Source organism: Acanthochromis polyacanthus, chromosome 18 (genome assembly GCF_021347895.1).
Source record: "Acanthochromis polyacanthus isolate Apoly-LR-REF ecotype Palm Island chromosome 18, KAUST_Apoly_ChrSc, whole genome shotgun sequence".
NCBI classification, from domain to species: Eukaryota; Metazoa; Chordata; class Actinopteri; family Pomacentridae; genus Acanthochromis; species Acanthochromis polyacanthus.
The window spans coordinates 25,247,185-25,265,510 of record NC_067130.1 but is presented as its reverse complement, the minus strand read 5'-3'; the positions used below and the strand labels follow the sequence as shown (position 1 = coordinate 25,265,510).

At 41.0% G+C, this 18,326-nt stretch overlaps 1 protein-coding gene across 1 annotated transcript; it reads left to right on the top strand.

Annotated features, from left to right (window-relative positions):
- Positions 1-679: 679 nt before the first annotated feature.
- prrc1 (proline-rich coiled-coil 1) lies at positions 680-16,712 on the top strand. The gene is given in 9 exon segments (XM_022211567.2): positions 680-787; positions 789-804; positions 4,769-5,149; positions 6,408-6,553; positions 7,274-7,376; positions 7,488-7,651; positions 11,879-11,982; positions 13,507-13,609; positions 14,076-16,712. Coding segments are annotated over 9 exon segments (1,314 nt in total). The 5' UTR covers positions 680-706; the 3' UTR covers positions 14,292-16,712.
- Positions 16,713-18,326: the final 1,614 nt, after the last annotated feature.

Genomic DNA, 18,326 nt, shown 5'->3' with positions numbered 1-18,326 from the left:
TTTGGGTCCAGCCCTACTAATAGTTATACATTACTTCCACTGTGTACAACAGGTATAACAATGTCCAGTTATCCTTAATTACGAAACTTCTATAAAGTCAAGAGCAGATGTGGTTATAAATATAATAGCTTTTTATAGATTGTGAGGTAAACACACAAGAAACCTGATTCCTAATTGCAGTCATTCACTACATGTTCACAAATCGGGTAGGCAATCTCATTAAATTATGCAACAGTTTTGATCACTTTACAGGGTGTTATGTGTGGCATTACAGTGTGTCAGAGGCCACCAAATTATTAAATACTTTTTAAGGGGCTACATACCTCTCAATCAACCTAACTGCATGCTTTATTTCCCTGACTGACTGCTTCATGTTTAAAAAGCCCTGAGACAACATGCCGACTCTGCATCACTCCCTTTTGCCATCCTGTCTTTCAGAACTTGTCAGCAGGTTAAAGCTAGATTTGCTCTTGTTTTGACACAAGCTTTGTGTGCCTGGGTTTTTGCCTTACTCTGTTTGTGTGTTTTTCAGTGCGTGCTATGTCTGCAAATTTCAAAACTGCTTTTGTTAGACCATTCAGTCACTACTGTTTTATAAAGATAATGAAATCATATATCTAAGCGACAGTTGACACACATTCTCATTTATCCCACCATTTTGTTACAGGTATAGTTCTGGACTGAAGTTAGGTATACAGCTGAGAAGATGATGGAAGAAAGTGGAATTGAGACTACACCTCCTGCTAGTCCGACACCCCCTTCGACTGTGGCTGCCACAGTCAGCACCTCCACCAATCCCTACTGGTAAGATGTGACTATGAAGTGTTGCTGTGTGAATAGACAAGAGTGCTGTACTACGAAGAGCATTTGACATTCTAGAAGTATACGGTATGTATAACCCGTTCCAATCTGGCTTTCGTAAACTGAATTAAACAGAATCAGCCCTTATTAAAGTGACTAATGATATTCTGATGATTGGAAAAAGCTTGTTTTTGATACTTCTTGACTTCAGCTCTGCTTTTGACACTGTGGATCTGTGAGATAGGCTGAAGCAGTGGGTGGGTATTTCATGGTCTGTCTTGGACTGGTTGCCATTCTACCTCTCTCACAGGAGGTTTGTCTGTTTCGGTGGGGCAGTTCATGTCCGATACAGCCCATCTGTCTTGTGGTGTCCCACAGGGTTCTGTCGTGGGTTTAATACTGTTTTCACTTTATCTGCTGCCTCCTGGTCAGATAAGCCATTTTAGTGGGATGTCACAGTATTTGTATATTAATGACATTCAATAATATTACTAATTTAAACTTAGACTTAGATTTTAGTGTCCCTGTAGGGAAATTCTTTTCCACAGCACCGTTCTGCTTGGTTTGCATTGACAGGACAGTACAAAAAAAGACCACACATTCCACATAAACACTGTTCAACATGTAACATAATTTGTACTCGTACGGATCACTTTGGCCTTGTTAAGGATTGCTATGATGGATTGGATCAGGCTTTTGCTTAGTCGTACTTGTCTGCATCTCAGTGTTCTGTATCTATGTCCCGAGGGCAGGGGAGGGAGGTATGTGTTCAACAGGTGTCTTCTTCTTCTTTTCCTTTCGGCTTTTCCCTTCAGGGGTCGCCACAGCGAATCAATTGCCTCCATCTAACCCTGTCTTCTGCATCCTCTTCTCTCACACCAATGACCTTCATGTCCTCTTTGACCACATCCATAAACCTCCTCTTTGGTTTTCCTCTAGGCCTCCTGCCTGGCAGTGGGAACTCAGCATCCTTCTACCATATATTCACTCTCTCTCCTCTGGACATGTCCGAACCATCTCAGTCTGGCCTCTCTGACTTTATCTCCAAAGCCTCTAACATGTGCTGTCCCTCTGATGTACTCATTCCTGATCCTATCCATCCTGGTCACTCCCAAAGAGAACCTCAGCATCTTCAGTTCTGCTACCTCCAGCTCTGCCTCCTGTTTTTTCCTCAGGGACACTGTCTCCAGACCAAACAACATTTTTGGTCTCACCACAGTTTTGTAAACCTTTCCTTTCATTTAGCTGAAACTCTTCTATCACACATCACACCTGACACTTTTGTCCAGCCATTCATCCTGCCTGTACACACTTCTTCACCTCTTTTCCACACTCTCCATTGCTCTGGACTGTTGACCCTAAGTACTTAAAATCCTCCACCTTCTTGATCTCTTCTCCCTGTAACCTCACTCTTCCACTTGGGTCCTTCTCATTCACACACAGATACTCCGTCTTGCTGCGGCTAACCTTCATTCCTCTCCTTTCCAGTGCAAACCTCCACGCCTCTAGCTTCTCCTCCACCTGTTCCCTGCTCTCACTACAGATCACAATGTCATCTGCAAACATCATAGTCCATGGAGACTCCTGTCTAACCTTGCCTGTCATCCTGTCCATCACCATAGCAAACAAGAAGGGGCTCAGAGCTGATCCCTGATGTAGTCCCACCTCCACCTTGAACTCCTCTGTCACACCTACAGCACACCTCACCACTGTCTTACAGTCCTCATACATGTCCTGCACCACTCTAACATACTTCTCTGCCACTCCAGACTTCCTCTTACAAAACCACAGTTCCTCTCTGGGCACCCTGTAATAAGCTTTCTCCAGATCTACAAAGACACAGTGCAGCTCCTTCTGACCTTCTCTGTACTTCTCTATCAACATCCTCAAAGCAAATATTGCATCTGTTGTACTCTTTCTTGGCATGAAACCATACTGCTACTCACAGATGTTCACCTCTGCCCTTAGTCTAGCTTCAACTACTCTTTCCCATAGCTTCATCGTGTTTCTCATCAGCTTTATTCCTCTGTAGTTGCCACAACTCTGCACATCTCCTTGTTCTTAAAGATGGGCACCAGCACACTTCTCCTCCATTCCTCTCACTTCTAGGGATTCTCTGCATCACTTCATCAAGGTCCAACCAGAATTTCTCCTTCTCCTCCAGCTCAGGTCCTACCTGTGGAGCATACCCACTAACAACATTGAACATCACACCTTCGATTTCTAGCTTCAGGCTCATCACTTGATCTGACACTCTTTTTACCTCCAGGACATTCCTAACAAACTCCTCCTTCAAGATAACTCCTACTCCATTTCTCTTCCTATCTACACCATGGTAGAACAACTTGAACCCTGCTCCTAAACTTCTAGCTTTACTACCTTTCCACCTGGTCTCCTGGACACACAGTATGTCCACCTTCTTCCTCTGCATCATGTCAACCAGCTCGCTACCTTTTCCTGTCATAGTTCCAACATTCAAAGTTCCTACTCTCAGTCCTAGACTCCTGGTCTTCCTCCTCTATCTCTTCCTACGAACACACCTTCCTCCCCTCCTTCTTCGACCAACATTCGTCCATTGTCCACCGGCACCCTATAGGTCGACAGCACCGATGGCGGTCGTTGTTAACCCGAGCCTCGACCGATCCGGTATGGAAGTCATACATTTGATTTGCATGTTTGATTTGGCCAAAGTTTACGTCGGATGCCCTTCCTGACACAACCCTCTGTATTTATCCGGGCTTGGGACCGGCACAATAAGACACTGGCTTGTGTCCCCTTGTGGCTACATTATGTTTTCAGCAGGTGTGTTATATCCTTTTTCCGTTACGGTCACAATTCGTGTAATGCCCTGTTTAATTCGTGTGAGGTTTGGTGTTTAACGATCAATTATTTTGGAGGCTGTGGTTACGCATATGAGTTTAGTTTTGTTTGTAACAGTGTAGTAAGCATTTAAAGAAGCAGGTGGAGCAGTACAGGTGCATAGACTGGATGATGCTTTGATACAGCAACAGAAGGAGATGGGGGTCAGCATTAAGTCGTTTTAATTTACACATGGTTGAGGGGTTCTGGTGGCTTCTTTTTTGGATGTCCATGGTGTTATTGTCTAGTGTTATCCCAAGGTATTTAAAACTGAAAATTATTTCCACTGCTTGGAGAAGAAGAACAGGGCAACAAATAATCAATTTTAAATGACTGTTTGCAAGCCATTAAAATCTGGATGTCTGACAGTTGCCTGAAATTAAACACAAACATACAGAAAGTCTTCTACTTGCCCTGAAAAATGGCTACCCTCCATTGAGCAGCATACTGGGCCATTAAGAGATTGTGTTAAAGCATGCCTTAGAAATTCAAATCTGGTTCTTGACCAGTCTCTGTCACTAGAAAGCCATGTCAGCCACTTAACACGTTTCTGTTTTTTTCCATCTGTGCAACATAGCAAAATTGTTTATGGAAAAATCTTTTTTGTGTTTCAAAAGATGTGGCTACATTAGACAGACACAATATTATTTTTTGTTTATTGTTTACAAGAAAAACTCTCAAAACTAAGTTCTTGACAGTTTCAGTGTATCAATTCTCGATATTGTCGGTATCTAAGTCAAATAACAGAGCCTATGCCTATGGGCTCCACAGAATGGTCGATCTTTAATTTACTATCGCACTACAGTTAAGGTAATTTTCTCAGAATATTCTTCCTCAGGCACCTCAAAATGTTACATAAAATTCAAAAGTCCGACTTTAGGGGATTAATTCCAGGTGCACAATCGTGTTGAAGAATTATGAATGTTCAGTGATGGAAAAACAATAAATTTTCTCCTTGTGCACTCCATTCCTGATGTGGTCTGTCTAGCTTTGAACACTGCGGGCTCTTCCACTGTGAAAACTGTAGTTTTTTTCCTCTGGAAACAGAATCCACAGTGAAAATCTCTCTGAGGTGTAACTTCTTTTTGGTTTTTTTGCTGCATTTCAGGTCTGTCCAGTCCGATGACACTCCCAGGCACCAGCTCCATCAGTTTGCCCTCAGTCTCTACTTCTCTGCCCCCCATTCCATCCATTCCTGCTTTCTCCACATCTCTGGCTGCACCTCCTTCCCTCTCTTCCCAATTTCCCTCTGCCTCACCTTTCACCAGCAGCTCTCCCTTCCCCCCCTCTGCCTCTCCCTCTTTGCCACTTCTGGCCTCTTCCATCAGACCACCTCCTGCTCCAGTTCCTGGCATGTCTGCCCCACCTGTGGGCCCGCCCATGTCCAACTTCTCTATGAGTGCAGGATATGACATCACACGAGGTCATGCTGGTCGAACACCACAGACACCACTGATGCCAACATTCTCCAGTCCTGCTGCCTTGCCAGGTCTGAGCCGCACTTCTTTATTTGGAACACACTGTTTACATGTCTGCGTGTTGAACTGAGGTTCTTTTTTCAACAAGAAAATTTCAAAATCAAGAGATTTTCTTAAGATGTTGGAGTATTGTAATCCCGGACTATAAGAACACATGCTCCAGGCATCAGAATTTCTGTGTTGTCTCATTTGGGCCAAGGGATATTGTGCAAAATACATCATTTGGTTATAGTGAAAAATAAAATGTCCACTATGGCCACCATTTTGGGCTTTTTTGCAATGTCTCTATTTGTGACAATATTTACTGCCTGAAACTGTATTCTTAGTGTGTCGTAGTTTCATGCATTTATTAAGAACTCAACATATCAGGTCAGATTCGGTAAGAATCACCTGAACTGTTTTACAAAATAAAACAGATTTGTTGCATGATATAAAATATAAACACAGTCATAAGAATCAGGTCAGATTCAGGCTACAGCCAGTGGTATCTTGCACACATCTTGCGGTGTTCTCTGAATCTTATCAAGTAAGAGCAAGGTGTTTTTTTAACTGGGCACCCACTGCACAGTAGAGGCTGATCTTCCCTCCATGTTTTTGCATAAGTATATTGTATTAGCAGTATTTTAGTTCAGTTTATTTAAGTTACATTGCACCATTTCACATCTCAGGACTCTCCTCATAGTAAGAGGAAGCACTTTATGATATTATATATTTTGGCAGACAAAAAAACATCTTTTGTCAAGCATTTTTGTTTATTATTAATAATAATAATAATAATAATAATATTAATCCTTATGTTCATGTGTCTTGTATAGGTTTGCACTTTTGTTCAGTAAACTCTAGAAAAGATCAGGTATACAGATGTTTTTTACTAATATGCTTATTCAAGTTAGTCTATTACTGTTACTGTTCTATCAATATTTCAAACAGAAGTGTAGGTTTGCAATTGATTTTGGGCTATTTTATTTTTCCATCTACAGTATCATCTATAAATCGGAAATTGATAGAAAAGAAAATATGTAATTTCTTAAAACCTAAATCAAAGAAGATGTCAAAGTTGGTGCTGTTGTTAGGATGGATGTGGCACAGGTGGTAGAGCAGGTTGCATGCCACTTGCAGGGTTGTCAGTTCAGTCCATCTCTGTTCCTGTCCACCTGCTGAAGTACTCGACACTGAACTCTAGATAGCAAGCAAGCACTTTAAATGGTAACTCTGCTGTTATTAATGTGTGACTGTATTTGTCAATAAAAAAATGTTCCGCCTTTCCAGGTGTAGTGTCCAACCCCATGGTTCAGCAGCCAGCCATGACAGGAGGATTGGATACTGGATCTCCAATCACTTTCCCAGAGGAGCAGGAGGATCCCAGAGTGTCTGGAGATACCAACACTGGTGGAAGCATCTGGGGCTTTTTCAAGGTATCACACTCCTATCAAATGTGGGTGATGGCACTTTTAATGCCCCATCAAATGTGGAAGACAGAAGTGACTCATGTACTGACTTTTTTCAGACATATCAGGACATTTACAGAAAGAGACACAATGCAACATTAGGCATTAGTGAATAAAAGAGAGCAACAGAGAAAAGAAAAATATATTGATTTAACTACAATACTATCACTGAGTAGCGCATGGTTGTGAGCCTGTTCACATTTGGGTGGCACATTGTCTCATTATTTTGTTTTTGTTTTTGTTTTTGTTTTCAGCCATATTGGCTATTTGACAACTCATTAACATTTACTTATGCATCCAAGGTTGCCCACTTATTATTTTGAGGGACATGACTGAATGTCCTCCTAGCATAACGAGGAAGACAGCGGTTGTCCGTGATACGTAGCTTTCATCTTCCTTCCCATCCTTTTCTTTGTCACTGCTTTCACTCTACACTCCCCAGTTTGGCCAGTTTCTTGGCAACTCAAGTCCCAATGCCACCTCCCCTGCACACCACAGCGAAGAAGGTGACGCAGGCCACATACAAGCTATTGAAATAACTAGCAGTTAAATATGACGAGCTACAATCTACTGCTGCAGTGCTATGGAGTAGTTGTAAAACAAAAAATAAATAAGGCAAAAAATAGGAAGAGGGATGCTGTATCAGGCTGTCACTGCATAATGTTTGCTGTCTGTGTATGTCCTCAGGGAGTAGCAGGTAACTCTGTAGTAAAGACAGTCCTGGACAAAACCAAGCACTCTGTGGAGTCCATGATCACTACCCTGGATCCTGGCATGGCTCCATACATTAGTAAGTTAACCTGCTCTCTCCTCATCACGACATTACCCTCTAAGTAAAGAAGTAAAGGAGACTTTATGTTTATATGTCTTCAATTAATGTTTCTACATTGTTGCTTACCAGAGTCTGGCGGGGACATTGATATTGTGGTGACATCAGATAAGGACATGAATGTGGAGGCAGTCAGAGACGCCTTCCAGGAGGTTTTTGGGATGGCCATGGTCACTGGAGAGCCTGGGCAGTCCAACATCGCCCCACAGCCTGTGGGCTATGCAGCTGGTGTCAAGGTTAGTTCAACCTTCAAAAGTTGTCATTCTAAAATAAAGAAGTCGCAATAAGTCCATAAAGGTTGCTTTGGAGTGGGGATAGCCAATGGAGACAAGCTATACAAAAGAAAACAAACACGTTTGAGGCCAGTGAGGCCAGTGACTGTGGATCAGACACTTCAGATCCAGAGAACAAATGCAAAATGCAGGAGAGACAAGACACAAAGTTTGTGACATGCTGTCCTATAGATATGCTTTATGTGAGACATATCCTGATCAAAAATAACTCCAAGGTTTTTACCAGTAGAACTGGAGGCCAAGACAGTGTCATCTAGAGCACTATCTGGTTAGACAGTGTGTTTCTGAGGTGTTTATGGCCAAATATAATGACCTCTGCTTTGTCTGAATTTAAAGAATATTACAAGTCATTCAGGCCAGAGTTTGACTAATTGATTTAATTTTGCTTTATAGATAAATATAGCTGTGTGTCATCTGCACAACAATAAAAATGTATGTGTTTCCTAAAAGTATTGTCTAAGAAAAGCATGTACAACGAAAATAATTTAAGTCCTAACCCAGGAACCCGTGGAATTCTAGAACTACGTTACCAGTCAAAAGTTTGGACAAACCTTCTCATTCAATGGTTTTTATTTATTTATTTTAATTATTTTTTTAGATTGTAGATTAGTACTGAAGACATCAAAACTATGAAAGAACACATATAGAGTTATGTTGTAAACAAAAAAGTGTTAAAAAAAAAAAACAGAATGTTTTATATTTTAGATTCTTTAAATTAGCCCTTTCTGTTTTGATGACAGCTTTGCACACACAGCAATTGTTGGCAGTTGTTGGCCATTGTAATTCACTCTGCGGTCCATCTCATCCCAAGCCATCGTACCTAGGCTAAGGTCAGGTGACTGTGGAGGCCAGGTCATCTGATGCAGCACTCCATCACTCTCCTTGGTTAAATAGCCCTTATACATCCTGGAGGTGTGTTTGGGGTCATTGTCCTGGTGAAAAATAAATGATGGTCCAACTAAACACAAACTGGATGGGATGGCATGTTGCTACAGGATGCTGTGGTAAACATGCTGGTTCACTGTGTGACTTGAACTTTGAATAAATCCCCAAGACTAAGAAAGAACTCCCACACCATCACACCTCTTCCTCCATGCTTCATGATGGGAACCATGCATGTAGAGAGACCATCCTTTCACCTTTTCTGCATCTCACAAAGATACGGGGGTTGGAACCAAAGATCTCAAATTTGGACTCATCAGACCAAAGCACAGATTTCCACTGATCTAATGTCCTTCCCTTGTGATTCTTGGCCAAAACAGATCTCTTGTGCTTGCTGTTCATCCTCAGTAGTGGTTTCTTAGCAGCTATTTGACTATAAAGGCCTGATTGGTCAGTCTCCTCTGTGTTGATGTAGAGAGGCGTCTGGTACTAGAACTCGGTGTGCATTTATCTGGGCTCTAATCTGAAGTGCTGTTCATTTGTGGTTTCTGAGGCTGGTGACTCGGATGAATTTATCTTCAGCACCAGAGGTGACTCTTGGTCTTCCTTTCCTGGGGCGGTCCTTGTTAGCCAGTTTCTTCATAGCGCTTGATGGCTTTTGCGACTGCACTTGGGAGTACATTCAAAGTTCTTGAAATTTTCCAGATCGACTGACCTTCATGTCTTAAAGTAATGATGGACTGTCATTTCTCTTTACTGAGTTGAGTGGTTCTTGACATAGTAAGGATTACAACAGTAGTCAAATAGGGCTATCCACTATGTACTAAGCCTGCCTCTGCACAGCACAGCTGTTGGTCTCAAACACATTAAGAAGGCAAGAAATTCCACAAATTGAGTCTTGACAAGGCCCACCTGTTAATTCAAAACCATTCCAGGAGACTACCAGCCTAGCCGCGTTAGACAACCCACGGCAACAAATTTAATTCTCTGCCAGGGTGGGTCTAGTTACCCTCCATAAAGCTCGAGGCTGGATGCTCCTAAAACTGGCTGGACGAATCACCATGAAGTGTAGAGTCAGAAGGCGGGCGTAACGAAGTGACGACAGAGGCACGACGATTCTGACAGAAACAACCGGCGCACAATAAACAGTTATCTTTCGACTCTGCTTTGGCCACAGCCCTTAAAGATTTGAAGCTAAAATTCAACTTGAAAGATAAACAAAGGACGGCACTGAAGTGTTTCATTGAGAAGAAAGACGTATTTGGACTTATGCCGACGGGATATGGCAAATCCTTAATATACCACTTGGCTCCATGGCTCCGCTGGTTGGGAAGCTAATGGGACTTAGCCACAATCCGCCTAGGTGCTCTAGGAACTAAGTCAGCCTATTCGTTGCGTTGATTGGTTGTATACCTACCCAATTGCTGCAGAGGGATTTGATAGACAACCTTTTAGCCCGCCTCCCTCCCTGTCGAGCATGCCTAGACCCTTGTGCCTTCAGAAACATGGGTCTAGCGTGGCTAGGCTAGGAGACTACCTCATGACTGAGAAAATGCCAAGAGTGTGTAAAGCTGTCATCATAGCAAAATGGGGCTACTCTAAAGAATCTAAAAAGTACAACATATTCTGATTTGCTTAACAATTTTTTGCTACACTTGAGGTACTACATAATTCCATATGTGGTCTTTCATGATTTTAATGTCTTCAGTATTAATCTACAATGTAGAAAACAATTAAAATAAATTAAAGCCATGAAATGAGAAGGTGTGTCCAAACTTTTGCCAGGTTCTATAACTCTGGTGTGTTTGGAAGAATAATCATTAACATCAACAAGTTCCAATCTGTCTGATAAATATGATTTAAACCAGTTTACTGCAGTTCCCTTAATCCCAATAACATGCTCCAGTCTCGGTAATAAGATGGTGTGATTAACTGTATCAAATGCAGCACTGAGATCCAGTAGAACGAGAAGCTATTCCACAGTCTGAAGCTATTAGAAGATTGTTGGTGACCTTGATCAGTGCTTTCTCTGTACTGTGATGTATGAAACTCTTCAAACAAACCATTTCTGTGCAGATAGTCACATAATTGGCAGCTTTTTTAGGAATTTTAGAAATTAAAGGGAGGTTGGATATATGTCTATAGTTAGCTAAAACACCTTAATCCAGAGTATACTTTTTCTGTAGTGGTTTGATTACAGCAATCTTAAAAACCTACAGTACGTAGTCTGTTAGTAAAGAGTAGTTGATGATGTTTAATACTACAGTGTTAATTACAGGAAAAGTTTCCTTGAACAATCTAGTGGGGATGGGGTCAAACAGACATGTTGCTGCTTTAGAAGAAATTACTATCGACATGAGCTCTGAGAGATTTACAGCAGAGAAGCAGTCCAAGTATAAATCGAAGGTTATGCATGTAACCACGGTTTTATGAACCCTGGATGACTGCCAGAGGAGAACTGCCTCTGGCAGTCAGGAAGGGTGAAATAAAACTGATTCTATGGACACTTCCAGAGTCACTGCACTTAAAGACGCATTTCAGGAGTTTTTGTCTAATATTTACAGCTTTATTTGTACATAAGGTCTTCAAGTCAATGCTGAGAGCTAAAGAAACAGAAGGCTCCACAGAGCTGAAAAGTGCTGAAAAGAAACCTAGGGTTGTTCTTGTTATCCTCAATTAAATATGAATAATAGGCAGTTCTTGGAGTAATTTTTGTATGTAATTAACCTGCCTTGCCAGTCCACTTGTACTCTGCTTAAGATCTACAGTTGTTCATCATACCATAGAGCTATTCTTTTATAATTCATTGCCTTCTTTTTCAGAGGGGCAACAGTAAAGCTGCCGTCCTATCAGCTAGATCACCTGTTTGGGACTAATGTTAGATGAGCTGCTCTCTGTTGTGTTGGCATATGGCATTGAAGTAAATAACAATGGAATAATTTCCTCAAATTTAGTTACTGCAGATAAACATCATTTATCAACATTTATCAGATAAACATCTACTGTAATGGAACTTAGAATAGAATTGAAAACCTTTATTGTCATTGCACAGCTGTACAATGAAATTTGTAGAAAAACATTTTCCAACATAAGTCTCATGGGATATGCTTTGCAGTCCATCATTGTAATTCTAAATGCTATTAAAAATTAATCAGATAATCTATGCCATAAGTCAAAACAAGATCAAGGGTGTGGTTAAATCTGACAGTTCGTTTACATTTTGAGAAAAAATGAGTCTAAATACAAGCTAAATGCTGTCTGTCTGTCCATCTGTGTCCCTGTCTGCAGGGAGCTCAAGAACGCATCGACAGTCTGCGTCGAGCTGGTGTGATCCATGAGAAGCAGCCAGTGGTTTCTTTGGAAAACTTCATTGCTGAGCTTTTTCCTGACAAGTAAGAAGAAAACTGTCATTGTTTCCTTGTCAGTCAGTCAGTCAGTCAGTCTTTTTTGCACAAACACTGTCATGTTTTCAGCACTTCAGAGGACATGACATAGATTTCCTGGCCATTTATCCCACAAGCAGATGTACATCAAGACTTTCATATATATATATATATATAAGGCCTTTTATTGTGGGCAGTCTTTGGCACACAAGTGCACTAATCATGGTGTCTAATCAGCATCTTGATATGGCACACCTGTGAGGTGGGATGGATTATCTCAGCAAAGGAGACGTGCTCACTATCACAGATTTGTGGACAATATTTGAGAGAAATGGTGATATTGTGTATGTAGAAAAAGTTCTATATCTTTGAGTTCATCTCATAAAAAATGGGAGCAAAAACAAAAGTGTTGCGTTTATATTTTTGTTGAGTGTATAAAATTTAAAATATACACACGTCTATTCATTGATTCAACTGTCAATCAAAATTTATTTGAATTGAAAATAATTACTTACTGTCTCAAATATTGCTGTTTGACAATGCGATTATTGCGATTAATTAATTACAAAGCCTGTAATTAATTAGATTAATTTTTTTATCATGCCCCACCACTAATATATACACACACATACACAAGGCCAAAGTGAATGGATATTGAACGGAGGTTGCATGTTGATTGTCTATTGAGTCTATTGTTTCAGGTACAGCAGGCAGACCGCCTGTAGGAAGAAGCTCCTCCTCATCCTCTCTATGTTTGCGTTCAGGCAGCGGTAACGCCGCCCTGACAGCAGCAGAGAGAACAGTCTGTGGCTGGGGTGGGTGGGCTCACTTGTATTCTTCCTGGCGTTTGTTGTAAATGTCCTGCAGGTGGTGGACGGTTGTTCTGATGGTGTGCTCAGCCGAGCAGTCCACCCTCCTCAGGGCCAAGAAGTCCTGCTGGGTGCTGCTGCCCATCCAGGCGGTGATACTAACTGTCAAACAATGGTGCAGGTGTAGAAGTTCCTGAGCACCTTGAGAGGGAGCTTGAAGTCCCTCAGGCATCTGAGGTGGTAGAGACGTTGTCGAGCCTTCTTCACCAGGGTGTTGATGTGACAGGACCACGTCAGGTCCTGCGTGATAACACCGAGGTACTTAAAGCGCTCCACTCTCTCCACCTCTGTCCCGCTGATCCTGAGTGGGTAGTATGCCCTCTGCTGGTTCTTGCTGTAGTCCACAATCAGTTCCTTGGTCTTGCTGACATTTAGGAGGAGGCTGTTGTCTCTGCACCAGTCCTCCAGGTGGGTGATCTCCATCAAATAGTCCTCCTCGTCATTGTTGGAGATCGGACCCACCACTGCTGTGTCATCAGCAAACTTAATGATGATGTTAGAGTCTGAAGTGGACAAACAGTGATCAGTGTACATTGAGTGCAGCAGAGGGCTCAGCACACAGCCCTGGGAGGCTCTGATGTTCTCCTTCCTTCACTTTTGATTTGCATCAAAACTCAAAACATGTAAAAGACATGACTTTTCACAACCATCTTGTTGTCTCTAGGTGGTTTGACATAGGCTGTTTAATCCTGGAGGACCCTGGTCATAGCATCCGCATTGAGTTATTCACCCAGGCAACTCCCCTGGCTCTTGATCACATTCAACAGGTAAAATTCACTTTCCATATATATTTGTGTTATAGCCACAGAGCTTTTGAACATAAAGTTGAGATATGTGAGAAATTGTTGAAATATGATTATCAGCAGTACACTGTCATACACATGGATCATCCCTCTAAAGTAATGATGTTTTATTATGACTGACATCTCTATCAAAATAGTAATTTCATTACTGTTACTGAAAAACACATTGGTTATCCTGTTTGAAGTAATGAGGGATGAAACCTCCAACTCATATTATCTGTGTGCTGTGCAAGTCTAATATTTTACAGTCTAAAAGTCCCTGGTGCTGGTATCCAGCATCCACTAGTGGTACAGCATCTTACCACTTCAATTTTCATCCACTCTAGTTTCATTGCCATTGATGAGTGCAGATACCTGCTTCTGCAATAGAATGCCTTCATCCAAAACCTCCAGCAGCTCATCAAGCTTTTTGTTACCTTCCTTCATGCAGGCTCAGTCCCTGACTCCTCCTGACTACAGTCTGCGCTGGTCTGGTCTGATCGTCACAGTAGGTGAGGTCCTGGAGCGCAACCTGCCTAACATCAACAAAACAGACTGGCACCAAGCCATGACTGGTATGACCCAACGCCAGATGATCCACAGTGCAGCTAAAGCCTTGGCTGGAATCTACAAACAGCAGTTGCCACCCAGGACTGTGAGAGACTGAAAGGTTGTAGCTTCTGTGACATACTGGAAAGACGTGGAAGCACGTTGGAGGGTAAACTAGCTGATGGACAACGATGTTCCTCTTTGCCCCACATGTGCTCTTCATCTGTCCTTATAGGGCAAAGCCAAATGCATATTTCTTCATAAATATTTAAATTTGTGTCCACAGGTGTTTACTGACATTCCAACACATTTTTCAATTCTTTTTTGCCATCTTAGTCTTTATAAAATACTTAACCTTTAAATCATCATCTCTTTCATTCACCCTTCTTACTCATCATGTCTCATATCAGCAATACATTGTGGCAGCATTTATTTTTCATGATTTGTTTATGCACTTGTATGGTTATTGTAGAGAGTGTCCCAGTTATACTCTATTTTCTAGATGCTGATCCAAAATTTTGGAAAACCTGAAATCTCAGTGTAACATGACTGATGCAATGAGAATGAACATAATGTGGACCTGGCCTGGGTTGGTCCGTAGTTTGACAACTGATCAAACTTGTGCCCTCTACATCAATCTGTAAAAATGTAGATTTTGTTTTGTGCCTAAGTTTGGAGTGCAACATTGTTGCAGTTAGTGCACAAGAAAATGGTGTCCTATTGTGTATTAAACTGAAATGATACACGGTGCCTGCCAATGTCCCGATACTGCTGCCAGTTTCACAATTGCGGAACTTAAATATCAGCTAAGAAGGTTTTCTGAAGGGCAGTACAAGCTCTTACTAGAAGCATCACTCTGTTGTCCACTTGTTTTTATTTCTGTCTGCCTGTAAATAAATACTCCATTTTCCTTGTCAGAAACATATCCCTCAACTATTCTTAATTACCGTGTGATGGGGCCATGAGGCTGAAATGGCTGAGCTCAGTCATGCACTAATCTTTTTCCTCTTTATGCAGTAATGATGTTGTAGGCATATTGCTTCTGTTAAATTTCTGTAATAATTTGCTGTGTGGTAATTTATTTGAACGAAAAATAATTTGAGAAGATGCAACATGTACACTACCAGGCAAAAGTTTGGACTCACCCCTAATTTTTCTGTGATTGGTTCATATTACCTAAATTATGAGTGCAATTTAGCCATGTTTCATTTCTAATCACAGTAGAACTATAGATACAAACACTGAAAACAAAATTAAAGAATTTAGCATATAATACTCTTAATAAACTGTCTAAATCTGTGACTCTTCAAAATAGCCTCCTTTAGCTTTGATAAGTGCTTGACAAATTCGAGGCATTCTTGCAATCAGTGACATGAAATGAGATGGGAGATCACTTGAAATTTCCTCCCATGCTTCTGCCAACATCTCATAAAGGTTTGCAGCACTTGTGGGTTGCTTGTTCCTGACGTTTCTGTCCAGTTCATCCCATGCAAGTTCGATGGGGTTAAGGTCAGGGGATTGAGCTGGAGTCATAATCCTTAGCTTGCCCTCCTCTTCTTTCTTGGCCAAATATCTCTGACACAGTTTGGAGGTGTGCTTTGGATCGTTGTGTGAATGGCTGTCCCACTAAACGCAGCCCAGAGGGAATGGCATGCCTCTGTAAGATACTGTGGTATCCATGCTGATTTAGAATTCCTGTGACTTTGTGCAGATCACCAGTCTGTCCCCCTGCAAAACAGCCCCACCATGCTTTACTGTGGGAACAACACACGCAGGAGTCAAGCGTTCTCCAACCCTATGTCGAACGTACTTGCGTACTTTTGATTTCAAACTTTGACTCGCCTGTAAACAGAACTGTTTTCCATTCTTCTACAGTCCAGTTTCTATGTTCTTTAGCCCACTGAAGTCTCTTCTTTATGTTCTGCTTTCTTAGCAGTGGTTTCCTGGGAGCTACCCTGCCTTTCAGACCAGATTCCCACAGTCTACGCCGCACAGTATCCACTGACACATTATTGCTCCCGGTTGAGTTTAGCTGAGCTCTTATTTCTGGGGCTGTCTTTTGTGTATTTTGAAGACTGGTGACCCTGTTGAACTTTTGTTCAGTTTTAGACGTGACTCTGCTTCTTCATATCTCTTTAATGTTTTTGCAACTCCACTTTGTGAGACTAACTTTCTGAGCAATTTGTCTTGTAGAATAGTCTTGTTTTTTCAAAGCCTGAATTTCAGTACTTTTTTCTTTGCTTGACTGAGGTTTTCTGGCCATTTTTGTGCTACTTCAGATTTAGATAATTTTCAAATGAGCTAAAGACATTCTTCTTTCCAGAAATTATCTGTCTTTAATATCAACTCAAAAAGGTAACACAAAATATTTGTGAACAGAGTAAAGAACTGTGAATCAAGGTGTGAAAAACATTCTACTGGGACGGCATAATTGTTACAGGGGACATGCAACCCTTTGTAAAGGTATTTTAACCAAACAAAAGATGTTTCTACGTAAACCTTCTAGTAATGCTTTCATCAATAAATGCTTAGAAATATCCCTACTTGAGTGCCATACTTGATTAAATTTTGTTCATAGCATACTCATGAATGTTCTTGCAATAATTAGAAATAACAAATTGCTAAAGTTAGCTCTTAATTGGGCTGTTTTGACAAAAATACGGGAAAATTGGGGGCAACTTCAAACTTTTGCCTGGTAGTGAAAGTTATTAAATCTCCATTTGCCACAGAGCTATAAGATCAGTTACTAATGCGGGATCCACCTGCATTATAAATGCCTTTATAATGTCAGTTGATTTTGTGTTGCATAACCCTTGTTTTTACACAAAATTATACCATATCATGTTTTCAGAGAACAGATGTTGCCAGATAAGTAACTTCAAGTTTCCCATGCAAGAAGAACATCGTAAAAGCCTTAAATCGGTATCATGCAGGTGTGCTGAAATGGTTGTTTCAAAGCATTCGATACAGTCAAAATGGCGACATCTGCAGGACAACCTTTAGTGTTGCGTTTGAATGAGAAACTTACATTCATATTTTAAATCGTCAGTTTCATCAGAATTTAAGCAAACTGAGATTTTGTTTAGTAAAGGTGAAATTACATACAGTGCCTTGTGGAAGCATTCATCGCTCTCGTGTTTGTCCTGTTTTGTTGCGTTATCAGCTAGAATTAAAATTGATTTGGATTTGGATTTAGAAGCCTGAACAAAATACTTGCTGACTGTTTGGATGAAGTGGGGGGGAAAAACAAAGTTAATACTTTAAAGTGGTGAGTGCATATGTATTACCCCACTTTGCTGTGAAATCCTTAAATAAGATGTGGTGTAACCATTAAACTTCAGAAGTCATGTAATTAGTCAATTAAGGTTCATCTTCGATCAAAGTGTTGCATCATCTGTCATGTTCGACAGAATGGGGTAGTACTGTAAACCTGACATGACAAGGCTGCTCCCCAAAACTCACAGTCCAGACAATGAAATTTACCAGAGAGCACTGAAGGAGCTTTAAAGAGGCACAGAGGAGATGAAAGCATCTTTCTATAATTCCACTTTAAAGCTGTACACTCTATAGAGCAGGGCTGTCTGAAAGAGTAAAATAAAAGCCATTTCTTAAAGAAAATTGTTTGCAAAGTATCACATGGCGAACTCCTCACCTCGAGGACGTCATCACTGGGTATAGTGGTGGAAGTATGAGAATGATCAGGATTGAAGGGAAGATAGAAGGCACTTCATAGATGATAGTGCTTGAGGAGAACCTGTTTTAGTCCAGCAATTTGAAACTGGCCTGAGGTTCCTTCTAGTTGTATAATGACCATCAGGAATATAATATATACTGGCTGAAAGAATATTGTAGCCATTAAGATAGGTATCATAAAGCTAGAATGACAAGTTTTATTTGACAAGTAATGTATTTGTCAGACAACAACCCAAGACATCTTTGACATCTATATAGAAATAAAACATGAGAATTTGGCTGTATTATGCAGTTTTCACACATCTGCAAAGCTCATTCAGTCACACACTTCTTGAGGTATGGAAAAAGGACAGAAATGGAAGGATGGTCTTTCTTCATATTTTGAGGATCTCTAGACAAACTGAAGACATGTTACTATGTCACTAAATCAGTGAAAGCATTGATTTTGCATTGCATGTTC